At 47.6% G+C, this 27,627-nt stretch overlaps 1 protein-coding gene across 2 annotated transcripts; it reads right to left on the bottom strand.

Moving 5' to 3' along the window:
- On the bottom strand, window positions 1-26,636 carry LOC120542633 (torsin-4A-like). 2 transcript variants are annotated; one of them, XM_039775223.1, is made up of 2 exons: window positions 26,426-26,636; window positions 1-1,498 (listed from the first exon to the last, which is right to left on the bottom strand). In XM_039775223.1, the coding sequence occupies exon 2, from the start codon at window positions 1,449-1,451 to the stop codon at window positions 291-293; it is 1,161 nt and encodes a 386-aa protein (XP_039631157.1). In that variant the 5' UTR covers window positions 1,452-1,498; window positions 26,426-26,636; the 3' UTR covers window positions 1-290. The 2 variants fall into 2 exon arrangements, with proteins under 2 accessions (XP_039631157.1, XP_039631156.1); XM_039775222.1 differs by lacking the exon at window positions 26,426-26,636 and adding an exon at window positions 25,599-25,650.
- Between the last annotated feature and the right edge of the window lie 991 nt (window positions 26,637-27,627).

Genomic DNA, 27,627 nt, shown 5'->3' with positions numbered 1-27,627 from the left:
TGATTAGTTTCAAGTTTTTATTAAAAAAAATATTTCAAAGCGAGGGCTTCCAGAAGAACGAGTTTGCTTTTATAAATAGTCAAGAGGTCACATGTCCAGAGAGAACAGCCAATAGCATGAGAGCCCACACAAGGCCATTTAGTTCACATCTGCTCCATGACGGAGGGGCACGATGCCCCCAAAGATGGGCGCGATGCCCAGCTCACCTCTCGAGTATAGGCACCTGGAGGATACCTGCCAGGAGTCTCAATGCCACCATCACGGGACTGACACCCGGTGCAACTCTTTGGTCACAGCAGGTTGACCTTGCCAACCACCTGTTTACAGCCATTCATGGAGTATTCCTTGTCACCCACCGTGTAGTACGAGATCTCGGATGCCAGCCGCTCAATGTGAGAGCTGTCGGGGTAGAAGCCTTCACGGGTCATCTCGTCCAGGAAGCAGTCCTTGATGTGGGACTTCTCCAGAAGAGAGAATGGCACGATCTCCGCCTCCTGCCACATGGCATGATAGCGTGACAGCAGCGACTTCAAGTGCTTGCTGAGTTCCTGCCGTTTGTGGCGGCCCACCGACGTGTTGCTGGACGAGTTCTGCAGAAAGAACTTGGTGATCTCCGCCTGGCCAATGTTGCTAATGAACACGTAGACGGCATTGAGGAACTCGTTTGTCTGGTTAGACTGGAAAAGGGGCCGAAAGAAGTCCAGCAGATCCGAGTGCATGAACTCAACTTCATCAAAGATGAAGACAGGGATCTTCTCCTCTGCCTCACCCTGGTTAACTGCCTTGGCAATGTGCTCTTCGAGCTTCTGGATACACTGGGGGGCATCTTCCTCTAGGGGGCAGTGGTGCAGCATAAAGTACTGGAGGACCAGTTCATCCTTCATGATGGAGCGGAAGTGGCGGGCCAGCAGGCGCCCAAGGTGGCTCTTCCCAACACCACTGGGACCGTTGATCGAGATCACCAGGGGCTTATTGTGGACGTACATAGAGAAATAGTCCGAGAACAGGTTCACGAGGTCCTCCATAGCCTCCTTCTGACCAAAGACTTCTCGTTTCATGGTCTTCTCCAGACCTTCCAGGTCATAGGTTTGCAGGTGGTCGTCCAAGTTTTCGATGGCATTGTACACCTGGAAGCAGACGATGACACTCAGCAAGAAGAGGCAGCTTTTGGCGCGGTTGCGCTCCTTCACTGGTAGGTACTTCCGACTGTCATTCGGGAAGAGGACTCGCGATTTCTTTCGCTTCTTCCTCTTTGTCATGGAAGGCTTGACTGGAATTTCTTCAAAGGTGAAAACCTCAGGTTTGCTGTGGTTTAACATGCCGGACATGCTGTCAGCTCGCCGGGTTTTCAGCATGTGGTACTTCCTCCGGATCTGCACCATGGCCCGCAGCTTGGAAGACAGTTTGGACATCTTGGGTTTAGCAGTGTCCACCTGACTCTCATCCTCCATGGTGCTCTGAACAGCAGGTGATCTCCTCAAATTGTCCAAGAAGGCACCTGGAAATCAGAGAAAGCAGAGAGACAGTTTTACTAAAAACGGGGAGGGGAAGACCTGACTAGACAACAAAATCCAATCAACTACGTTCATCAAACACAAAGTCGGGATCTCGGGCTCCTCTGTGCAGCGTCTCACTTGAATTTAAATGACCACGTATGGGATATTAAGATCTTCACCTGCCTGGCACCAGAGGAAGATCAGATTAAAGACCCTCTTGGAAGTGTGGACCACGACAGCTGCTTGTGTCAGCCCGTTTGTGGACCAGCAGCATGGAAAAGCCAAGACAGGCCAAAATCTACACGTGGAGCAAACACAAGAGTCCAAGAACAAATGGAGTGACAGGAGGGACAGCATTTAAACAAGAGGACTCTAAGGAGAGGCGTGTGGGTGAGGAAGGAAAAAAATCGAGACAGGCATGAACCAGCGTGCATGAGCAAAGAGAAAAACTAGGAGTGTAAGGAACAAGAAGAGTTAAAAAGTGAGCCAGAACAGCAAAGAGGAGTAAACAAGAGGATCGTCGGAAGAATCAGCCGAGATAGGATGTGTGAAGACAGGCATAAAGAGATGTGGAAAATAAAAAGGATTTTAAGGAACAAGAATGGCAAAAGGAGAGGCAGAATGGCAGAGAGGAGTAAACAAGAGGATTGCCAGAAAGAATCACCTCAGATAGGAAATGTAAAGATGGGCACAAAGACATATGAGGGGAAAAAAAAATGAAGATTGGAAGCAACAAGGAGAGTAAAAAGGAGAACCAGAACAGCGGAGAGGATTAAACAAGAGGATCATCAGAAGCGGCATCTGAGATAGGAAATGTGAAGACGGGCATAAAGAAGTACAGAAAAATAATATGGATTGTAAGGAACAAGATAAGAATATGGAGTGTGGGGGGTAAAAGGAGGTCAGGCTTTGGTTGATGAGTAAACAAGAGGATTTTCAGAAGAAACATCTGAGATAGGAAATGTGAAGACGAGCATAATCCAAGTATGGAAAAAATAAAATGAAAAAGTTGGAGGAGTGGAAAAAAAGTCAGGATAAAAAAAAAAACAACAAAATGTCTGTATGTCAGTCATAAAGTGTTCTGGTCATGGCCACCGAGGCTCTGTGGGTCTGCTGTGGGTCAACGTTACTCATACCTTAAATTGTTTAACTGCCACTATGCAGTAACACAAACTGACCTTCAAGTCTCAGTGTCCACACGCCAAGTTCATGTAAGGCAGGATTTCTCAAGCATTGGGTTCCGCCACTGGCAGGGCCACAAGTTGTCATTTTTGGTTCATGAGTGGGGTCATGGTGGTCCGAGTCAATGTGTCTCAGCCACTGGGCAATGGCCCACGTTGCCACCAGTGAGTCATGAGATGCAGGCGTTGGTTCACAAGTGGGTTGCGGTGGGTCACCTCAGTGATCGACAGCACTGAACAATAGGTTTCCCCGTTTCGAAGTAAGTTTGTTTCACCAAGTGGAACCCCCCCCCCCACACTCATTTCACCAAGGGGGTGGTTTGCAGCTGCTGCTTTTGGGTTTTTAAAGACAGAACTGGGTTGTGGGACCATAAATGTTGAGAAATGTTGGTGTAAGGAAGGCAGTGAGGGCCAAATGCTTAAGAATTAGGCATGTGGAACAGCGGCAAGTAACACAAACCTTCAAAGGGGTCCTCCAAGTGTCAAAAACCACATGGGACCCTGTGAGACAGGCAGTGTGGTGTAGTAGTTAAGGCTTTAGACCTCAAACCCTGATTTGTGGGTTCAAATCCCACTACTGACACCACTGTGTGACCCTGAGCAAGTCTCTTGACCTGTCTGAGCTCCAATTGGAAAACCAATCATAAAATGTCATAAAAGTCACCTTAGATAAAGACATCAGCCACATAAGTAAATGTATGGATGTGAAACAACAAACTAATTATAAGGAAAGATTTATTACTGTGGCTGGATCTGCCCAGTTCCAGAATATTATTATCGGATTGTTGTCCTATGGCCCCCAATCACCTCAACTCAGTTGGCCGTATATCGGCACAGGACTGTTTTACTGGAAGGTTTAAAAAAAAAACAAAAACTAGAGTAGGGCAAGTTTTACATTGGGAAATAACACAAGAGGAATGCGAGAAAAAACAACATCCTGGAATGAAAAGTCAACAGAAACATGAACCACTGTGTGGAAAAAAAAAAAAAAAAAAGGTAAATCAGCATTACAAGAAAGTCAAGAAGCAAGATGATGTGGCAAAAAAGACAAAAAGCAGCAGCAGCTGGGGCAGGACACGTGAAGATAAGCAGAAACAATTATGGAGCAGCAAAGAAAAGATTCAGGATTGGAAGAAACCAAAGAGCTGGAGGAGTGAGAAAAAAGAGAAGTATTTGTAAAAAAAAAAAAAAAAAAAGGAGGACTGTGAGGAGGAGAACCCAGAAAAGGAAACTTCTGGAGGGGCCAGAATTAGGGGTGAAAAGAGGAGGATTAAGAGAAAGAAACACTGGGGAGAGGAAAAGGCAAGAGAAGCACAAACTGGTTAGGGAAAAGAGAAGGAAGAGAAACGAGAAGAGGGCCAGTGGTGGGGGGAAGAGCAACAGGACTGTGAATAGAAACACCAGGGAGAGGAAGAATCAACAAGGCTGGCAAAAACTAATGAAATAAATAAAGGAAGGAAGGAAGGAGTAAGGAACTAATGAAGTGAAAGAATGCCATGAAGAAGAATAAAAACACAAGCACTTTGTGAAGAAAAATCTGGTGTAGAAAATGAGAAGACAGCCATGAACAGGGGTGGAGGAGCAAAGAAAGAGGAGTCAGGGGAAGGCCAGAATTAAAAAGGAGGATTGCGAGAAGAGAGGAGAAGTCAAGAAAGGCACAGAGTATGTCCATGCAGGGATTAACAAAGTATATGAAAAAGTAAAAATCAAGTTTATGAGGGCAAAGCAAAAATCCGTAAAGGAACAATGGAGTGGCATGAGGGACAGAAAGGGAATGTGCCAAAAAGACAAGGAGGCCATGAACAACAAAGCAAAGAGACAGGAGTGCAGTACATGGAGTTCAGGATCAAGAGGAGTGACAGCAGGAGCACAATTAGGAAAAAAAGAAGATTCAACAAAGCTCAGCCTGCTTAATAAACGGACGGTGAAGTTGACAACTAGGGATGAAGGGGACTGTGTGGGGTGGCACTGTCAAATCATGGGAACCAAAAATAAACGGGGGTTTTGACACTGAGGTGTGGTGGGCCTGCCAGCTCACCACGCACACCACCATACCAGCCAATGCAGAGTGAACAACTAGCGTGAAGTGTGTGTTTGTCTGCCCATGTCTCACATTTACTCATACTAAGACATTTTTTAATCTTTTCATTTGTGTCACGGTCGGAGGATGAAAGGCGCTATATAAAATATGACTGAGGGACATCCACTTTGCTTTTCTTACATCAACTGGGGGACAGTGTGTCAAATTTAATGCCACACGAGACCCGCGGCCTCCTTCAGTCACTCCATGAGTTCCAGTGAAGTCCGCACTGATGTCACACGTGGGTGCCAATGATAACACCAGCTGTATGGCTCTTCCTGCGATTGTCACTTGCTGCCATAAGATAACAGGCTGAGTGTGAGCACATCAGATAAAGAAAGCAAGCCTGACAACGAGGAGCACGAGGTCTGCGGGCGTATGGGACACCATGGCATGTGGCTGCACTGACCCGTGTGTGCCACTGTGGCAGTTCTCATGCCCCCCAAACAAACTCCATGCACATCAGCTGACCCCAGAACTCCTGACAACCAGCCTTTTCTTACCGTATATAGTGCCTTCCATAATTAGCCCCTCCCCATAATTCTTCACAGAAACATCTGCTTTCATCAAAGGCCCGCTGGACCCGAGTTGCTCAGGGTCTTAGAGAGATGAAGGGGCAGAGAAGGAGAGGAGGGGGTCTGCGGACTCAAGTTTTAGACCCCCGTGAACTCCCATAGCAAGCAGAACTCTAGGACTACTTGACCAAACAACAGGAGAAGTGGGGAAGATTTACATTTCTTTTGCAAAACCCATGCAAAATGGCATATAATAGAGACATATGCATTGTGTTTGTCATTTCAACAGATGTTGCATGAGAACAATTTACACTGCTTTTGCGAATTCCATGCTAAATAGCATATAATTAAGGCATCTGCACTTTGTTATTCCAATAGATGGTGCATCATAAACATTTGTAGTAATAAAGTGCAGTGCTTTTGTCATTTCAACAGATGGTGCATGAGAAAGATTTACATTGCTTTTGCAAATTCCATGCAAAATGGCATATAATAGAAACATATGCATTGCATTTGTCATTCCAACAGATGGCACGTTATAAATATTTCCACTACTTCGTGAATCTTATACCAAATGTCACTTTAACAGAGACATATGCATTGCATTTGCCATTCCAACAGATGGCGCATTACAAACATTTGTAGTAATGCTTTTAATAGCTACAAATGTTTGTGATGTGCCATCTGTTGGAGTGACAAATGCAATGCATACTATCACTACATGTATTACAATATACACACACAGAGGTCTATGTTGCTTTTTAAAGATTTCAATCAGCTAGTAACAATTAAAATTTGGCAGAACAAAAGCTATAATATGAGAAGAGACACACAAAAGAGACAAAACACAAAACTATTAAATAAAATGATAACTCTGCAGTGGCATTTTTGTAGGACAATTGTAGCTGGACTGTCCCAGAATGCTCCTCAATGTGTGCAGATGTGTCGATCGTCAACATTACCTTACTGAATTGCTCCATCCACGTTTTACTAAGGACTAGCAGGACGTGGATGCTTTGAAAACTTTTATGTCCAAAAAAAAAAGTAAACAAAGGGACCTGGGGGTTCATGATTGGCATCTGATCGTTGTGATGCCCCCCGACATCATCGTCATCTGCACCTGCAGAGAACTGAACATTTAGTAAATTGGGAGTCTCAGAGGCACCTACTGTGCTGGAAATCTCGGGACCTTCCTAAACTGAAGCAGCAGCAGCAGCTCAGGTTTGGAACAGAATGGCTTTGAGGTGACGAGTTGCAATGACACGGAGATAACATGCAGACGAGACGCACGGTACAACTCAGACTGGTCACCACACTACAAGAAAGATAGAGCAGCACGTGAAGCTGTGCAGAGGAGAGCAAGCAGGAGCGTCCCGGGACTGGAGGACACGTCGTATGCCCCTTTAAAGTGAAGGTGCCAGGGAACTTCTACATAACAGTGGCACCAGGGAGCCAATCGTTAATCAATACATCAAGTTATAGTTAATCACTTCGGAGGGATGCTGCTAGCAGGCTGCCACATAGCGTAGTGGGTAAGGCTTTGGATTTCAAACCCCCGAGGCTGTGGGTTCAAATCCCCCTAGTGACACTATGTGACCCTGAGCATGTCACTTCACCTGCCTCTGATCCAATTGGGAAAAGACAAAAGAAATGAAACCACGTGTGATAAAGTCACCTTGAAGGAGGGCATCAGTCAGATGTGAAAAATGAATAAAAAGACCTCTGAGGGTCTGAGAGTGGCTCAAAATACTCCTTACCACAACCTCATATGAACATGCCTGCCTAAATGGTGTGACAGTTGGCATGGTGGTACAGAGAAGTGCATATCTGACAGGTGCAGGGACCCCCAAATCCTGGCCTGGTCGCCATCTCTGTGCAGTTTGTATGTCCTCCCTGTGTCCGGTAGGGGGTCTTCTCCTGGTACTTCAGTTATCCTAACACAGCATACCCCTTATTGTTGCTGGCTTCAGCATTGGCGGCAGCCCTCCATGACTGAATTAAAAACAAGAGGATTGAATATTCACTAAAATAAATCAAGGTGATACATTCTACCCATGTATTTGTGCTGTTAGCCACCAAATCTAAGGGAAGACTATCAACCCTGGCATCAACATTGGCACATGCCCAGTCTTCAATGCCAGTTTACTGCAAGATAATTGTAATTTGGACTTGTGTCATTCATTACAGTATCATAAGGAGATGGAGCTTCCACTACAAGTTTCAGGCACATGGCAGGGACAAGTCTTGCATGGCACACCAGTGTACAGACTTACTCTCTGTGTGCCAGCTTGTGTTTGGAGGTTATATACCATAGGTTTCAGCCAGATCTGCCATTCATAGTGCCAGCTTGCAAGCCCAAGTGTCACTTATCCTGCAGATCATGGTGTATTGATCCCACTGTGTTTATAGTCAGGAGTGGCTTGGGGTGCAACCCTGCATCTCAAAGTGGGCATATGATGTGGCACTAGATGCCATTGTGACACCTGATTCTGTCCTTTCAGTGAATTGGAATTACACAGGGCATTAAGCAGACCTATAGCAATGGATACTTTGTAAAGTAACCCACCCACATCTCTGCCCTTGTCAAAGCTGAGCTGAAGCCTAACTGGACAACAAGAAGTGCAATGCAGGCCTCGGCCTGTAGTGGGCGCCATTGTGCCCTTTTATAAAGTATTCCGTCATCATTTTCAGGTCTTTGACTGTACTTTTGGCTCTGTGCCCATTGTGCCCACACTTTAACCCAAGTACTCTCAGGCTGGCAGACTGACAATATTCCGTCTAGATTTCAGTTTTTTTCCGGGACGGCTCGTTTTTTTATTTTCCTGCTCTTGTCCTTCCTCCATTTTTCTCTTGAGACGTTTGCTGCTTTGCATGAGAAAGGCCAGTCAAGCTTATCAACGAGCAGCCCTCAGCAGAGAGAAGCTTAGCCCTGGCACGCCTTGCTCTGATAACGATGGTGGCACTTCCTCTTTGGCAAAGTAACCAACAGTCACAGTTAGAGGCGCCAAGTGGCCGCTAAAAAAACCCCACACCCTTGGCACTGGCAGTGCTCAGCAGTAACTTGACCACCCAGTTCACCAGCCTAATGTGGACAGCTGGCATCTGTAATCAAACATCCCCTCCATGACATATTATTAATAATAATAATATATAAGAATAATATACAGAATATATATAGATCTTTCATGTATATAGCGCCTTTCAACAGAGGCTGCCATTTCATTTAAACAGCACTCGTCAAAGTCTCTTGAATCAATATTTATATAGCGCCTTTCAGCATAAGCAGACCTTTCATTTGTACAACACCCTTTAACTTCACCAGAATCCCTCTTTATATAAGCCCTTTTAAAAATAAGCACTTCCTTCATTTATATAGCACCTTTCAAAGCAGCCCACCCCCCCTTAAATGGACAGATAGCTTTTTAATGGTCTGATCAGTTATGTTGCACCTTTCATGCGATCTCTCTAGCTGCTTTTAACGTAAGCAGAGTTTTCATTTATATAGCGCCTTTCAAAGTTAGCCCAATCACTCCTGCACATAGGAGCCTTTCCAGTGAGTAAAACCCAAATGGATCAGCTGTCCACGGCGAGTACTGACGTGATTATATAGCGCCTTTTGCTCTGTACCATTGAATTGCCTTATTTGGCTCTTTATTGGTCCTCACACAAGTACTCGGACAGCTTTGAGTCATCCGTTCCCTTTTATAGCACCCTGCAAGCCAGCACAGCCTCCAAGGTGAGCACCCCCTTTTCCCAGCATTTCCCACTTCCATTCAGTGCAACCTCAAACCCCCCCGCCCCCAGCTCTTGCCAGCCTCTTAAGCCCACCGTGCTCTCGGGTGTTCTGTCTGTTTTTCTCCTTCCTTCGCGTTATTCGGAAGTGCAGTGACGGCCCACACAATGCGTTGTTTTCATTGTGTACCGCCTTGGGGTTGTGTCAGTTGAACCATTTGGCTATTTTTAAAGCTGGTGGCAGCGTCTGAGGAAGTGAGACGTCCATAGAGAGCCTCACCAGGCCCCCCAATGCCCGGACTCTGCCACCAAAGAGCACGATCACATGCGGGCCTCATTTGCATACCACATTTTTCCTGGAAACAAAGCCTTCCTGGTTCAGAATGGCAAAGCCAAGAGGGCACCACTGTGCTGTGAAAAACTATCTGCCCCCGTCCTGATATCCTCAATTTGTTACATTGAATGGGCTCAGTTCTCAGGCCAAAATGTTATATCAGATAAGGGGAACAAAGGAAACAAACGGCACCATTGCCTACTTCATACATTTAAGTTACAAAAGTTCCCTGTGTGAGAAAATAATTGCCCCCTTAGTTGCAGATTCCAGCAGCTGACTGAAGTTCATTGATAATTCAGCTCTTCTGACTGAACATGGCCAGCGGTGTTCACCTAAACCGCACAGTGAGACAGAAGTTGTAACCACATGAATGTGAGGCCTCGATCAAAGGAACTTCTGTTTGAGACGAGAACTAAAGGTGTTAAACGGGGAAAGGAGAAGGTGACAAGGTCATTACGAGGCTCTGGGGCTCCATCATGATCTCTGTACGAGAAACATTTGTAACAATGCGAGATCTTCCTAATCTCCAAAATGACCCCAAGGGCACAGCGACGATTCATTCAAGAAGTCACCGTGAATCATACAAAGAGTGACAAAGACAGTCAGTATTTGGGACCCCATAATAAGAAAGAGAGGAGAAATGGGGGTCATGGGACAGGAACCTCTGCTGTCCAAGAGGAACATCAGCGTAGAGAAACCCTTTTGGGACAATGACAGACGAGTCCAAAGCAGAACTCTGTGGACGTCACAGGGCCCAGGACATCTGGTGTTGGACAGTAGGAACATCAGGCCTACAGTAAGACATGGCGGTGTTGGTGTGATGGGCTAAAGATGCTATGAAGACCTGCCATTATTGCAGACACCAGGAAGAATGTCCAGCCATCTGTCTGTACCCTGAAGCTGGAGAGTCACTGGGGTAAACGCAAAAAGTCTACAAGCGAATGGAGCGGCAGAGTCAAAATCCTGACTTGAACCCAAAAGAGAGAACCTAAAATGAGCAGCTCATATGTTCATAACCTACTGATGTGTCTGAACTTTGGAACATCTGCAAAGAGGGGCGGGCGACCGGAAACACTGAGAACAAATGATAGGAAGCACTTAGTTGTGATTACGGATGTCAAACTTTTTCACACAGTGTTTCAAACAGAGTTACTCCTCTCCCAATTTCCAGACAGGTCCCTTTCTCTAACAGTGCATTTTGTCTGAAGATCGGAGGTCAATCATTGTGTGAAATATGCAGAGACAGAGGATAGTAGCAAGGGGGGCAAATACTTTCTCACAACTCTGACTTCTTGATGCTTTACGGCATTCCAGGGTCCAGTGGCTCAGCTAGGGGACAACAATTACGGGTTTCTTTTTTCCTCTCCACCCATAAGGCAACTGTGACAAAACACTGAAAGGTGAAAAATGACTCCTAAGGACAACCGGATTGGTTTAGGAAGTCCGCAGAAAGCCACGCCCACCGACACACAAGCCCCACCTCTTTTCAGGTGAAGTCCCACCTAGAAGTGCCAGTCATCTAAGCCTGGCCAGACCAACGGTGCCATCCTAGTTTCCAGATCCGTTTGTATGCTTGGACCACCCAGTGAGAGCACAGCTAATAGAAAAAAAAACTATATAGCGCCTTGACCGACACACATGTTGTCTCAACTTGCCAAACCACCTGACCTTTTTACTAGTCTCCCATTTCTCTCTGGTGAATGCAGCCACAATTTGTGAGAGTCAGTTTCTGAATTTTTTGACCCTCATAACTATACTGGTCAGACTGGCTTAATCTGGTTCACTGGTCACGTCTCTGTCCCGGCAGCCCACGTGTTGCTTATCCAATGTCGCAGGAGAGGACCCCCTAACCCAATACAAGGTGACAACACACAGCAGACAAATGCAACTCAAACACCATGGACATTCAGGGCCAGTGTTGAACTGGGGGTCTACCCTTGGGTCTATAATCTGCTCATCTATCAAACTCCCCATAATCACTCTGCTCTACACTCCCACCACCCTCTGTCCCTCAGATGTAGCCTTGTCCTTCTAACCCCCTTTAATAGTGAGATGGCTCCAGGCCCCCTGGCAGGGTCTCTTCTGGGGACCTGGGACATACGACTACAAGTTCCTCTAATGGCACACCTCCGGAGGCGTGACCACGGGGGCTGGGGTGGGCACTGCCCCAAAAGAGACAAGCCGTGCCCACCCTGCGAAATGCTCTGTCTGTCCAATGAAAACCCCGGAGAAGAATAACATTTGATTTTCACAGTTCACTTCGCCGCACATTTTGCAGCACGTTTTGAACCTGTTGACCGCATTCTTTAACTAAAACAGCGTATACGTTCCGTTCTTCTTTTATTTTCTGGTTGGTAACACCAAAGGCTGTGCATAGGTGGCTTATTAAAAAGCAGACATCTTCAACCTCTGTCACTCTGTCCCAGCACCGCTGCCACCACCACGCCACACAGCGCACCCACGTCGGCAACTGAACCTCCAAAAGATGTAGATAAGCCTACACAATCCTCCAGCTCTGTGCCCGTGTCGGGTACTCCAAACCTCTGCCTTCAACACAATATACAGTCCGGACTGCCCGACTTAAATATGGATAGCCCAACCCAGCCCATTTTAATTAATTATCCCAAGCGCGCATTCGGAAAGACACTCCTATGTTTTAGTGCAAGCTGGTATCAGTCTCGACCATGGCTTGAATATTCTGTTGTCCGTGATGCCAGCTTTTGCTTTGCCTGCCGCAAATTTAGTGTTTCCAGTTCGGATCGCGAGGACATATTCACCAAACACGGCTACACGAATTGGAAAAACGCTCTAGAAAGAGACGGTGGCGGCTTCCACAAACACGCGTCTAGTATCCCGCACGTCAGAGCCATGTCTGCAGGGCAAGAGTATCGGTGCCGGGCAGAGACGGGTGAAAGCATAGTTCAACTACTGGGTCCAACCCAGATAGAAAAGAATAGACATTATGTGAAAAAGCATTGGGGAGGCCGTTCAGTTCCTTGAAGTCAATGAACTGGCACTGCGTGGTCACGATCATGAAGGTGGGGAGGACGGACTTTTTCCTTAAGTTCTTTGATTACACAATCAAAAAATATGCCAAACTTGCAAAAATTGTAAAATACATCCCAGACAACGCAAAATACACACCCAATATAATTCAAAATGAAATAATCGAGACTCAAAAAAATTTGGTAAAGGATATCAGGACCAAATATGAAAAAGCGGACTCTCCTGGATTTTGCATTAAAAGTGATGGCGCCAGGGATCGCGGTGACATTTGAGAATTTGTCCGTAGTGATTGGATTTGTCCAGAACTCCATCTCTGAAGAACACCCGATTGGCTTAATTGAACTATATTTGTAACCAAATTCTGTCACATCTCTCCGAGTGTGTCAGTGTTTTGATGGTGCTCCTGTCATGTCTGGGGCAAGGCGTGGTGTCCAGGCTTTGTTACAAAACAACGTTGGTCAGTACATTCCATATGTACACTGCTACCACCACCAGCTCCATTACTAGGGATACATGCAAAGGAATCAGAACCTCTGGCTGAGAAGTTCTTGGACTGCTCAAATTCATTGAACACATTTGGTCACAGACATACAATAATACACCCTCACTGGCAAGACTTCTACAAATACGATGAGCCAGTCATCATGATGTCACAAAGTCCATGGCCAACAATGAGGAAGCTATAAGGGGGCTTCTCTCAGCGGTAGCAGAGGCTGGCACTGCCCCTTTTGACATTTGCATAGGGGCATGTGGTCTTTTGAACCAATTAAAAAAGCAGAATTTCTTCCATACAGGAAAATTCCTCCCTCATGCGCTTGGTGTGCGGAAACCAGCCAATGCAATTCTACAGGCACACGCAGTGGATTTGTGCACAGCTGGGGAGGTGGTGACAGCGTCACTGGCCACACTGACGGAGAGGAGATGTGACTCATTCTGGGAGGAGCGTTTCTCTCAGTGTGAAAGTAGGCCTACCAATTCGCTCAAAAGGAAACGGAAAGTTAATTCACAGCTTGATGATAGTATTGTCACGTCTACGCTTGGGCATGGTGACTCTGATGAACAAATGGCTCCTAATCAGACTTTTTAAAGGGCTATGCTCAGTATTCTTGATAGCGCTATTGTGGAAATGGAGACAAGATCCTCTCAGAGAAATGTTGAATTATTGAGGGTCACATCGCATCTCCTGCCAAAAATCAGAATTATTTCTTGAGCATTCTCTCCTGATACCACTTCAGGCACTTGCAGGCACAGAGCAAAACAGCATGAGCTTGCAAAATGAAATTGCTGTGGCAAAAGCAGTGTTGATTAATAAAGTGCCGGCTGATGCTAATCTCCCTGAAGCATGCAAATGCATTCCGCAGTACAAAGAGGCCTTCCCTATGTGTCACAGCACTCATCATTGGTGTGTCTTCAGCTGCATGCGAAAGCTCTGTCTCTACTTTGAACCGCATTCTCACTCCACTCCGCCGAACAATGCTGCATTCAAGGAAGAGAAATGTAGTCCTTCTGGCACATGAGAAAAACATCACAGAAAATCTAGACAGGAATGAATTTATTTCCGAATTTGCCAAGAGTAACCGCAGACTGGTCCTGTAGATGATATCCACGTTAAACACTGGAAACCGATATCCTACAGCCTCCCTAATGACTACAATGAGCCACGTTTATGTTCCTGCTCTCATATGTTGTATACATTTGACTTTATTGATATTTATCTTGTAGATGTAGCTCTAGATTTGTTCACAAAGAATAATAATACAAGTTCCATTGCCTCTGTTAATTTTATTGAACAATAGGTTATGATTTAGGCCACAATTTTTGCTTTTATATGTTATATAAAACTATGTTAGTATTTGACCCCCCTACAAAAACAGGGATGGATGGATATTTTTTGCCCCTACCCCCAAAACAGGTCAAATGCCCACCCACACATGATGTTCTGGTCACACCTCTGCACCCCGCTTTAATGACCTGGGGCTCCCAGGCGGATTCTTGCCATTAAACATCCAGTATGGACAGTATGCTGCCACCTAGTGGTGCGGAGGCCTATGATGACTGTCCCTCCACTTTCCATCAGATCCCTTTTGAAAAGGTTAACGTGGTGGCAGCTCCCCCAGCTGAGGGCACATGCTGTCCTCCATCAGTCAGCAGGTATTGTGGCCACTCCCTTCATCGGAGGTAGACCTTCAGACACCTCTGGCACCCTCTAGTGGTCAGGAGGATCGTTACCTTCCTCCCTTCAGGCTGCACTGTTCTCCCTTTATCATTTGTGCCAGGGAAGCCAACGCATTAACAGGGCACCGTCACCCCTAGCCTGTTGGCACTGAAATTGCATGTTGTCTCCTTGCATGTGTGCTCCTCCATTTAGGACCACCTCTAGGCCTCTGTCCCTGTCACCTCCTTGTCACCCGAGTGACCCTTCACACCACAGAAACCCCTACAGTCATTCAGCTAAGCAGTGAAGGGCACAATAAACCTTTTGGATTGTGCCATCCACAAAGGACCATTCAAGAGATTCTATCAAGTTTTGTTCTTTAGCGTGTTTTTGGTTTTGTTTTGTTTCCCACGGAGTCGAGTGTCCGCTTGTTGGATCGGCGGTGGTTGAGAAGTGAGTTATTAATAGAAAGAGGAACTCAGACAGCAGAACAAGAGCAGAAGTTCAGTCGTGGGAGAGAAGAGCGCCACCCAAATGGGCACGCTAAGTGTGTGTGTGTGGGGGGGGTCTTTTATAGTAGACCAGAAACCCACAGCCAGCCAAAGTGGGGCTACTGGTCTGGAGACCACTGAGCATTAAGAAACCACAGGCGGAGGAAAGCTTGAACCATTACAGCACATAATGAGTGGCTACCCACCTAGGAGTGGGGGTCTCAAGACCATCAAGGTGTCACTTTGATGATACTGTGGAGGATAAAAGGAGCCTAATGGGTGAAGACCACCCGGGTACAGAATGGCTACAGGTGTGCAGAAGTCTAAACTGCCATTGACATGAGCACATAATGGAGACCACAGGACAGAAACGTCCCCATTATGTGTGGACCCTCTGAGTCAGTCAGGTGTTACTCACGCTGAAGCCCCAACACAAGCACAAGTGCTTAAGGCACTTCAGGTACGTCCGACCACCAGCAAAAAGTCAGGTGAAGTAGGCCTCTAAATTATTCAGGGGTCATTTGAGCAGAAGCCATATGCCAGTTCAAGCCACCATTGGCACCAACACGTAGTGGGGATGTCACAGCTGACCTCTACACCAGTGAGCTGCTACCCAGTTCAAAGGTATCTTAGACCACCAGCAAACAGTCAGCAGACCTGAAGCTACGGACCTGCAGACCACCAAATCATAAAGAAGCCCCTGCTGACACCTGCACATAATGAGTGACCCTGATGGCCTTCATGTGTCCAAGGGGCTGCTCAGCTGGCATTGCTGAAGATCATCGTGAAGGACTTGCAGCCAAAGCCACAAAACAGACACAGGCTGCACCCTACCCCCCAGACCGGGACAGTGGGCCATCAGGATGTCCGTGTCCATCTTTGTGGCACCCCCTTAACTGATCCGTGCCTCAGTGTGCCAGTCAGTGTGCCACTCAGACACAGTGACATGCCAGCTCCACCCTGTCCCATACCACATCCTCTCTAGGTCACAAGCTCGTCACCGTGTCATGCACTGCAGTGGGTTATACTTGGCGCCCACATCCACAGCAGGTACAAACTGAGAGGGCGGCCTGGCAGGAAGGCCTCCGCATCGTATGAGGGTGTGGATTCATATGGCGCTGCACTTCACGTCTAAAAATACATCCTGTGACTCAGCATGACCGCCATTACCTGGCAGGACCGCCCTTTGAAAATGTTAGAAAGTCACAAATGTGGAGACAACAAGCCGATTGGTTCATCGCTGAATGTAAACATCTGAATTTGCAGGAGAGTCTGCCCTGAGAAGACTGGCACCTCCTACAGGCAGACTCATTCATGCCTTTGCATCTCCTTCTGCATGCTATTAAAACATTTAGGCCCACACATTCAGGGTGGCACAGCAGTGAACTCATTGGACTTGGGTTCAATTCTACACCTAATCCTAACCAAGTTTGCTTCGGGTTTGTCTAAAGATATGCCTGCTAAGGTAAGTTTTGTGTGCCACAAGATAGGCTGGCATCCCATCCAGGGCTGACTCCTGCTTGGCATCCTGGCAATGCTGCAGCAGACTCCCCCTCACAGGACAAAGCAGATTTAGAAAATTTATATTTGTATTATATAGTGCCTTTCACTATATAAGGGATATATTAGGGGCACAGAGTTCCCTGCCAAGACAAGCCAGGGTCATATAATAGCAGACTGGCAGAGGGTGGCTGGCCAGATAAACAGAGCTCTACATGGTTTGGCATGAGTGGGTTTCCAGAAACAGTTTTGTAGGTACAAAAGGGACACATCTGGATGACCTGATGGGAGAGTTTGTGACTAGGGGACACAAGACGGGGTACTGCTGTGCCACAGGGCACACAATACTCTTCAGGTATTTCATGTTGACACCCTCTCTGCCTTAGCATGTCTTCCTATGCCAGGAACTTGGTGGCACAAAGCCTTTGGCACGTGGTATGCAAGTCAGGACTGGTCTTTGAGGTGCTGATGCCAAGGCACGGCTGGGTGATGAGTTTTAGTTTGTAGATGCCAGTTCGTTAAAGGCGCTATTTAAGAAAACATCCTCAGACCTCATTAATCCAAATCCAGGAAAAACAGGCCCAGATGATATGCCAGGGGAGATGCGGGACATGAGCTTGTGCCCTCGGTCTTGTTACCTACCCCCCTGAGGTGGCGGGTTTATTTGCTCCCCTCATTCTGTTTTGACCTCAGGAAGCCCCTTTGCAGGGGACTTATGGTAGCTTCAAGTTGGGGGAGTCCACCCCTTCAAATGGCACTGTGGCATCTGAATGCCCTGCTTGTGCCAGTTACTGGGATTCGTGTCCGGCCCTTGTGTCGTTCTCACCGACTTCCACAAACAGGCAGTAGGATTCTGGGTACAAACCCCACCCTCTTTTCCCCCCAGGACGTCCCGTGTTTACGACCGTCCCATCTTCTCACCTTTTCCTCACCCCGACTGTTACACAAACATCTTTGCGTGAAAAACGGGAGGCAGGCGGCAAGACTTGAAGACGGCACTCTCACTTATGGCACATTAAGTGTTATTTTTAGATCTCACCCGAAGGCGCACTTGAGCGTGACTCACGCGATGCCGAGACAGCCGGCGTGTGTCCTCTAGGAGACAGGGCTGCAGGGGCACTTTCACACTGGCGCATGCCAGTTAACTTTGTACGGCGACCTTCCCTTGGCAGACGGGGGCCTGAAACCGAATGGTAAGCCTGGCTGACTGCAGGCCCACCGAGCCCACCCACCACACTTGATATTTATATATAGCGCCAACCAAATGGACGCAAAACTGAACACTTCCTGTGCCTCGGCTTGTACTGACTGCTGGGGCCACCAGGGGGCAATACTTCAGAACTTTTTTTGAAATTACATACAGGGTGTGTTGGAGATCACCTGACCTCCTGGGCTGGGGTGCAAATAAATGGACCCCCAAGTGTCAGGAAGCTTCACCATCAGGGTAGGGTCAGGTGGGCAAGTGGGGTGTCCTGAAAGTCAGGGAAGGGGAAGGGAATCTGCAAACTCTTTCTGGCATTGCTCCCTTTGATCATCCCCACCTCTGGTGTATTTTCTATTGTGCAAGCACAAGGGCCACTTTGTTTCAGAAAGATCTTTACCTCCCACATTGTGGTTTCATGCATTGCTCCCTTTGATCATCCCTACCTGATGTCCCTTTCCTGTAGTGCAAGGCCAGGATGATTTTCTTCTAGAAAGATCTCTACAATACATGTGAGCATTTTGATCTGGAAAGATCCCGGTGGCTTTAAATAAGGCGTCCTGCATTGCTCCCTTTGATCATCCCTCTCTAATGTTCCTTTGCTAAAGTGCAAGACCAGGGCCATTATGTTCCAAAAAACTCGTGCTGCTTTACAATACACGCCATACCACCACCGCTACCACCATAATTGTTTAACATAACGGTTCCTACATTGTTCCCTTTGATCATCCCTCATTCGTTTTCATCTTCTGTTGTTCAAGGCCGAGGCCATTTCGCTGCATAAGATGTTTACCTCTTAGAGTGGTCCCTACATTGCTTCCTTTGATCTTCCCTCCTTCAATTTCCATTTCTACAGAGTGAGCTCAGGACTGTGATATTCATCTTACATCACATGCGATACGATTGCTAGTGCGGTTACATCTACAAAAGTGTGAGTTCGAACCATTGGGTACCAGAAAGGTCTTACAGCCTGAAATAATCTTTTCTACATTTCTCCCTTGGATCATCCCTTCCTAATGTTCCTTCCCTGTAGTGCAGTGTCACATTGTTCCAGAAAGATCTTATTGTTTTACATAATGTTTCCTAGATTGCTCCCTTTGGTCATTCCTCCCCAATGTTCCTTTAAAGCCAGAGCCATTTTGTTCCATGAAGATCTCGCTGCTTTACATAATACTTCTTACATTGCTCCCTTTGATCATCCCTCCCTAATGTTCTTTTTCTATGGTGCAAAGCCAGGGCCATTTTGTTCCAGAAATTTCTTTCTGCTTTACGATATACATGGCATACCACTGTCACTACTCCTATAGTTTGAGCAGTTTATTCCAGAGGGATCCGATTTCTTTACACAGAGATTCCTACATTGTTCCCTTTGATTATCCCTCCTTCCAGTTGCATTTCTATAGAGTGAGCTCAGGACTGCGATGTTCATTTTACAATCACACGTGACGTGACTACCTACCACTTCTTTTCTACATTGCTCCCTTTGATCATCCCTCCCTAATGTTCCTTTTCTATGGTGCAAAGCCAGAGCCATTTTGTTCCAGAAATTTCTTCCTGCTTTACGGTACGTCATACTACTGTCACTGCTCCTATAGTAGGAGCATTTTGTTCCAGAGGGATCAGATTGCTTTACATAAAGTTTCCTACATTGCTCCCTTTGATCATCCCTCCCTTTTCCATGGTGCATACCCTGAGCCACTTACTTGCAGAAAGACCCTACCGCTGTACCACACCTATGATTCAACTACTACTACAGTGCGAGCATTTCTTTTTTTTTTTACTGGAAAGATCTTCACATAATAATATTTCCTGCAATGCTCCCTTGGATCATCCCTCCCTCCACTTCCTTTTCTATAACACGAGTTCCCAGGCCATTTTCTTCCGGAAAGGATCCGACTTCCTTACCATATTATTGCAGGCCTCAGCATTATGAAGGCCGGCCTTTTTTTTAAAATATAAACTAGCCACACTGGCAAACTGCCCACACCTCTGGTCGCTGTCAAATCAGCTGGCAGGACAAGTGTAGCCAAGTGGAATCACCAAGGAATTTACGGAATACAAAAGCTTGTTATGACACAGTGTGTGATGCCATCCAAAGAGCAATAAAAACAAAAGGAGATCAGTCAACTGCTTTAGAAGGGAAGCCATTCTCTGATTGGTCAAGCAAGCCATGGATTATCATTAGGTGGGCGGAGCCGAGGGACTCCATTGTTGCCGTTTTGTTGACAATCCAGTAGCGGCTGGATGGGTAGCATGGTGGCCCAGTAGTTAGTGATGCTGCCTCACTGCTCTTGTACCCCGGCTTGGCCTCTGCCAGTGTGCCGTTTGCACATCTCTATGCCCCTGTGTTTCATTATTTTATTTTTCTCCCATGTCCCCTCAGCTGTGCAGGTTGACGGGCCTCCCTGTACTATGAAGGGTGTGACCTGTCACCCCATCCAGGGTTGGGGTCCACCTTGCACCCTTTGCTCATCCCTGAGATGTAAAGTGGCCCACTGCAGGTGCAAGTGAGTTTTGTTTTTTGCCCCTCAATGGACTGCCATCCCATTCGAGGTTTGTTCACATCGTGCCCCTGATGATGCCAGGATGGGATCAGGTGGCTTTGAGAACGGATCTGCTGCTGGACAGTGCTGCAGACCCTCTCGCTTGTTCCCGTCTCCTCACTTCCCACTTCGGGTCACACAGGCTTTGGAGGTTCATCGTAGCGTGAGACCCTTCATCGCAGCACCACCTGCTGGGTGTCGCCTGCGGGCACCCGTCTCCATTCCGGCACATTCCCTTAGCCAATTCCAGCCGGAAGAGAGCCGAGCTGCTCTGCTCACGTTACACGGATTCTTCTTTTCTTTTTAATTCCCTTCCAGGAGTGCGCGCCGCGTGATTGATGGGAAATGAGGCGCGAGCAGCACGCGATGTCGGCGCTCAGCCCCTAGGGAGACGTCTTCAGTCACGCATTCGCCTTCCAGAACATTCACTGCATGCGCTGTGCACCTGGTCACCCCTCGGACACAACCACCTGCAGCTCACCCACGGTGGGCTTGTGAGCGCAGAAACACCACAGGGCCTGGAGGTGCCCATCTGCTGAGAGAATTTCGGGGGCCTTGTCAGATTCATAAGTCCTTGAACCCGAGCCCAGCGGCTTAACACACACACACTGCTACATTCTCACAGAGTGGTGCCCACCGCTGCCCTCATTAGTTCTGACTTCACACACATGACACCAGTATGGCACGGTAGGGGACAAGGTGCTCGGGGACACCCAAGAAACTGATTTGTTTGTGTCTTCTTCACCATCACAGAGGTGACCTGGCACCCGCACTTCATGGAGAGGACGAGGAGATTCAACGTGGAAGAACATCGCCCCAGAGTGTGTAAAAGAGCAAACCACGGACATGGACAGAGAAGAATGGAGAATTCTGGAAGAACAGCCAGTGAAGAGAAGGAGAAGGACAAGCCAAAGAAAATGACTGATGGAGAGCAAGATCTGAACAACCGCATGCCAACATGCAACCGCATCACGGGGGCCACCAGGGCGCTAAACGGCTTTTCCTCAAGGTCCCACACTGAGGACATCACTGTCACAATCAGACAGGAAATGGTCGGACCACGCAGGGCCAGGGGTCAAAGAGGAGCCTCGGACTGTGACATCAGGACAAATGTGGACAAATGGATAAATCTGTGAGGCAGGTCAGAGTCCAGAGGGCACATCCAAGTCTGTGAGGTCCGGGCCATATCTGGAAAACACAAACACAGCTGGGCACATCTGGATGAACCTGGACAAGTGCAGGTCAGGGATCAGAGACAGACACCTGGACAAGTCCAGAGAGATGGACACAAGGTCAGAACGCAGAGGGTCCTGAGCCAGGGAAGGCACCTCAAGTCCTGTGACATCCAGGCCAGGTGTGGACAAGTGGACACATTTGAAGGAGGTCAGAGCCCAGAGACTGGTGAGCCAGGGAAGCACCAGGATGAAAGTGGACAAAGCTGGACCAATCTAGACAAAATGATGGTGCAGTTCAAAGCCTAGGGAGCAGTGGACCAGAGTGGTGCTTCAAGTTCTGGGCATAGAGGTCAGATCTGGGAAAGCAGGTACATCCTGGCAACAGCAGGTCTGAGCATAGGGTGGTTGACCAGGCTGGCACCTAAAATTATGGACATACAAGGCAAATGTGGACCAGTCAATGAATGTGTGCAAATCTGTCTATTCGTCATACAACTCTGTAGAAAGTCAAGCTTAGAGGGTGGTGGGCCATGGAGACCCCTTAAATCCTGTGACATCCAGAAAAAGAGTGGACAACGCTGGACATATCTAGATGGTTCTGGGGAATTGGACAAATCTGTGCTGCTGGTCAGAGGTCAGTAGACTACAGAAGCACCTCCAATTCTGGTCATGGAGGGAACATTTAGACAAGACCAGCGCCCAGAGGGTGGACCACCTCAGATCCTGTGACCTGGAGGTCCCTCCATTGGCTCTTCGGACATCCCCAAGATGTGCCCGTGCATCCCTCTTCCTAATGTTTCTCATATCACCTGCCCGAGTGAGCCCGATGGTCCGATGCCCGCCGTGCACCTAACTGACTGAGCTGGTGCTCTCAGACTCCGAGACCCCTGGGTTCGTGGCCAGCCTTTTCACGCGAGGACTTCACTTCAAGACACCCTGCTTGTTGTCCTATGAAGCGACCCGTCTGAGTAATTTTACCCTCCTGCCAGTTCCTCTGACCTCACAATTACGGATTATGACTGCCAGTCCCTGGATTCATTGCAGACTGAGCCATCATTTGTCCCCAGGAGCACAGGATCAAACAGAAGACCCTCAAAGCCATAAATGGCCTCTGTTGACCCAATGGTGATAAAAACACATTATATAAATTAGGGGGGTGGGCTTTCAGAAAAAAAGAAATCCATGAATAGACAATACAATAGGCAGGGCCCGGAGACTGTGACCTACTCGGTGACCACCTTTGACCCCACTACCAGGTGAGCTGGCCTCGCTGAATGACATCTGAGGAAACTCCACCTGATGGGCAGAAGTGGCCCACCTGGTCAAAAGAACCTGGAGTGGGCTCCACAGTCAGGTATAGAGCCAGAGACCCCGAATAAAGAGGGATGGATTCAGAGAGAGGTGCAATTAAAAAAAAATAAATAAATCACAGCCGCAGAATTGGTGACAAGTCGTCACCCAGGAACTGCGAGTGGATTCAGAAAATGAATCTGAAAGCCCCCCCAACGCCCCGAGATCCTACTTCTGTTAAGGTGGGACTTCAGCCTGACCTCCTGTGTCTTCCTTTGGGGATCCTTTAGTGGGATGAAGACCCAACTTCTCAGCCAAGCCGAGATAAACTTAAGAGCCGCAGCCAATCCGCCCCCAGCAATTCAAACATGGATGGACTTGAGCCAACCTGGATATATGCATTGGCAGGGCATGAAATTCCATTATAATTATTATTATATATCAATTATTATTATTAATAATAATCATTAAACTGGCGTAGCATAAGAAAGACAAACACGGTAATAAAAATCAACGAACAAGGCGGCAACAGGGCGGCACCTCCTGGCTTTAATGCGTCGCTAAAGGCCGATTTAATCTCTTAAATGGGCATCTATTAAAAATCCCTAAATTTGGCCCTCCTTTGTCCAACCGTCCAGCAGTGACTTGACTGACCCCGCTCTCCACCGTCGCTCACAGCCGTCTCTCGCGGGAAAACTCACACGTTGTACGTTCATTGGATGGTGAAATTGCATTATTTGCATATGTGGATCAGGGCCACGTTTCAATTCTAGTTAAATGTTAATTCTAGGTAAATGCTTATAGAAAATAGTTATGCTTTGGTTTCATTCATTTTGTAGTTATTCAAGGATAATCGGTGTACTTAGAAAATATGAATTTAATTAGATTTATAGGCTTGCAAAAAAAAAAATTATTTTGTACCCATCATCCTAAAGTGCCTCTAGGGCTGGAGGCATAAATAGATCAGTGTTGACTGCAAACTAATTGGTTTGTTGTGGAGAAGACAATGTTTCTTCAAAATACGGGATTATGTTGCGTGAGCTTTTCGTTGTTAGGTTTTTTTATTTTTAGAATTTACAATAAAAATCGGTACACAGCTATATCCAATTTAAATCATGTGCAATTGGGACAGTCAAACAAAAAAAAAACATGGATACATGTCAAAAAGACAAAATTGAGTCAGCTTCACCTACTGTACAGTAGGCAGCTTTAGCAGCCTGGAGCAGCTTATAGTCTCAAATGCCGCCACTGTACACTTGTCAATTCATTGTTACCATCACGACTTTCCTTTAACATTGCTCCGAGATTGGAGGGCAATTTTAAGGGCTATTACCCCTATCCTCACTCCCTTGTCATACATGGAACCTTGCAGGTTCTGATCAGTGTGTATATACAATCTCCATGTTCTCCCTTTGCTCTAGTATTTCAGTTTCTTTTCTAGATTCTAAAGACCCCCTACTACCTTAAACAAGGGGTTGTTGGCTCCCTGTGGCTCGTGCCTAGTCTGGCCTCCCACAACCCAGATTTGAATTAAATGGCACAGGTAATGGAGGAAGAGGGTTTAGGAAATTACCTGATGAGGTCAGGCAGCCTTATGGGAAGCGTTTATGAGAACTACATTGTGTACGACGGGGGGCCATCACTGTTCACTCTGGGGGTCGGTAAGAAGTCACAAAGAGCTCGGCTTTATATTATGAAGCAGTGGTGTTACTAGTAAGTCATCCCGGGTGGGCATTTACATATGCTTGGGGGGGTGTTGACGAAATGCCAAAATAAGACAGAACCTTGCCATGAAAGAGGTCTGCAGTACACAGCGAATTACGAGGGGGTGGTGGGCATCTGTGGTCAGGAGCAGGGCCGTCTGAACAGCATTATAGGCCCCCGGGCAAAACAGTGCACTGGGACTCCCCCCCACTCAGCAAGTCACAACATACAGAGATTAACGTGGAGCCCCCGGGCAACTGAATCAAGAGGACATTACAGTCCAGAGAAGAGCTGCTCAGATTATCAAGAAGAGATAAAGGCAATCAATTTGAACATGGGAAAGGCGCTATGAAAACTAAAGGAACTGTATTCTTATTATGAAGGTGCAGCTCATCAAAGGGGGCACCCCTTGGACCGTGGCTTAGAGCTGGCATCACACCAGTTTTTTTACAGCACGCAAAGGCAGCTGGTGCCAGGTGTTTGAATGTCACATTCTGGCATGTTGGCTACGCATTCCTTTGGACGAGCCGCGCCACGAGGGGACGGCCTGCTGTCATCCTAACCTTTAATTATATCAAGGGAACGAGCACCACAGCAGTGCCCAAAATGCATGATGACCCGCGGCCATCTGGTCAGTTTAGTGACCAACACACTCACCCTAGCCTTAACTCGTCACGCAATGCCACCTCCATCATCTGCACCCAGCTGTCCAAATGTCATTAACTGCCAAGCCCTACACTGCCACCTGTGTTTGCTATTTATACCAATAAAGTCGGTGAAGTCTCGTCACCTGCTCTGGCACAGCCTGGCACCACATCATCCAGTGAGCCCCATGCTGATCCAGCCCTGTTAGCCTTAGCAGTTTCCTTTAACCGTTTTTCTTTCATTCTGCCCACTGTGCCATGCAACACCCTGTTTCTTCCACCCTCACCCATTAGCAGAGGCAGTGGGGGTTTGAGGGGTGATCTCCATTGGTCCCACCGAAAACCATCCACTGCAACCAAAATGCTTTTGAGCCGATCCCGGCCCCCTGAAAACAACCTTCATAAATGAGTGCCAGTCTTCATCCACCACCAGGAAACACAACAGCCATTTATGACAACACCTTAATAGAATGGGCGTGTGGCAGCCCCTTCTTAGATCACCCCTGCCTTCAACCCCATGACCTGCCACTGCCTTATCGCCAGTTACTCACCAGGCTTGTATTCCTCAGTGCCCATCCTGCCCAAATTGCACGTCAGGCCGCATCTGCCCGAGGCCCACTGCACACTCAGGAGTGGCTCAGCTCTTCAGTGCCCAGGCTTTAGGGTGGTCTGTCAGGTTTGACTCGCTTGACCCCCTCAGGCCTCGCCCTCCTAATCTAAACTGCTGTCTCGCGCTCCCCTCCCCCAACACTCCACCAAATTCCAGGTGTTCAGCATTCTTGGTTATTGGGGTGGAGAGGCGGCCCACCCAAGTGCAGGGCCACCATTAAGGGGGGAGGGGGGGAGATTGGGGTACACCAATAAATGACCCTGCTAACAGGCCTCACTATTACCTTGGAGTTTATGGACACTGAAAGTTAAAAATTGGAGTTACGCACAGACAGACAGACCGACCGACCGTAACCCCCCAGTACAGCAACGTGAGCAGCGGAGCGGGGTGTGGCCTGCCACTGGGTGGCGCACAGTCACACAGCCGAAACTAAAAGTGCAGCAACTGATGACAGGAAGAGGGGCCTCCGCGGCTTCTCGGGGTCAGATGCAATGCCCCCAGACTGCATTCCTCTCGGGAAAACTAAACGTGCCGTGGCGTGCAGCTGGCGGCCGGCAGGAGAGCAGTGCCGATTGTACCACGTTCTCCTCTCGGCTACCCTGCAACAGCCCCACGGCCTGAATGAGAGCGGAGATTCGGGGACACCCCTCGTGACGACGGGCTGGACGGGACGGACGAACGAACCGTGCAGAACAGCAATGGTAAGAGAAGAGCAGACATCCGAGGAAGCGAAAGAAAAGCACAAAAAGTTTAAAAGCAGACACTCACTGTGAATGGCTGGTGGCCTCTGTCCTGCAGCAAGAGCCGAGATGCACTGTGTGAAAGGGGAAGTTGACGGGCTCTCCAGGCGCTAAGAGACCGCCGGACAGTGTCAGCTGGGGCGGCGCGCAGCTCTGTTTAATTTGCCTCAGGGTGACATTTGACTGGCGCTCGCTCTCTTTTGCGCGCGCACGTGCGCTCTCTCTCTCTCGCGCGCGCGCCCCCGAGCACTCACTCATTCAATTTCCTGATTAATAAAGTTCAATTCAAACTCTCTCTCTCATTCTTCACCGTCGCTCGCGTGCACGCGCTTGTTCTCGCTCACCACGTGGTCGGCAGCTGCGGTGTTTCACAACGACGGTTGAATTTAGTAAAGTCAAACAAATTCAAGACTGCAGTCGAGAAGAATGTCTGTCTGGCACAGCTGGATGAAGCGTTTGAGTTTGTTTAACAGTGACGGGGGGATTAGTATGCAGGGTCTCACAGACTCAGACCTACAGGAAGGCGGTGATGTGTATGTGTACGTGAAAGTGGTGAAGCAGCAGCAAACTCTAACAGAATGCAATTGCATACCGCAGTACCTATGAGGTCAGTCCTGTGAAGCCCCAGCATCACGTAACACCCATCACAATAGACCAGAGGTGGGCAATGTCGGTCCTGGAGAGCCGCAGGATCTGCATGTTTTTGTTCCAACCCAGTTTCTTAATGAGAAGTCAATTACTGCTGATGAAGCACTTATTGCTTAAGTGACATTTTAATGCTTCATAGTGGTCTCGCATGTTAAGGTACCCCGCCCTTAATTGCTTATTTCAATCTTAAAAAGTTATACATTTAGCGTTTTAATGCAAAAAGATGTAAATGACAAGGCAGCCAGCAGTTCTCCATCTGGCTTGTTTCTATTTACACCTGCGTGTATTCATCATGCACTGTTTGGTTTAATAAAAACTTTAAATGATCCGTTTTAGGCTTCATATCGTTTGGCTGATAGCCGTGGAAAGGAAAAAAAAATCTATGATACAAGAACCCTACATTGCAGACTAACAAGCCATAGAATTAAATAAGGTGCGAGACTGGCAAGGATTGGTTTCTAATCAAGCGATCGGAATGAAAAGCTGCAGCCACTGCGGCCCTCCAAGACAAACATTCCCAATTACCCCCGACCCCGACCCCGACCCGCGCATTACACTATGATTAACATTAAGGCCCCGTCA

Source organism: Polypterus senegalus, chromosome 13 (assembly GCF_016835505.1).
Source record: "Polypterus senegalus isolate Bchr_013 chromosome 13, ASM1683550v1, whole genome shotgun sequence".
NCBI classification, from domain to species: domain Eukaryota; kingdom Metazoa; phylum Chordata; class Cladistia; order Polypteriformes; family Polypteridae; genus Polypterus; species Polypterus senegalus.
The sequence above is the reverse complement of the archived record's forward strand: the minus strand, read 5'-3'. Positions and strand labels throughout refer to the sequence as shown.

Coding starts and splice junctions, on each gene's coding strand:
- LOC120542633 (XM_039775222.1), bottom strand. CDS start 25,623: ATGGGCACTGAGGAATACAAGCCTG. Junction 1,499..25,598: donor CACTGAGGAATACAAGCCTG/GTGAGTAACTGG, acceptor TCTGATTTCCAG/GTGCCTTCTTGGACAATTTG.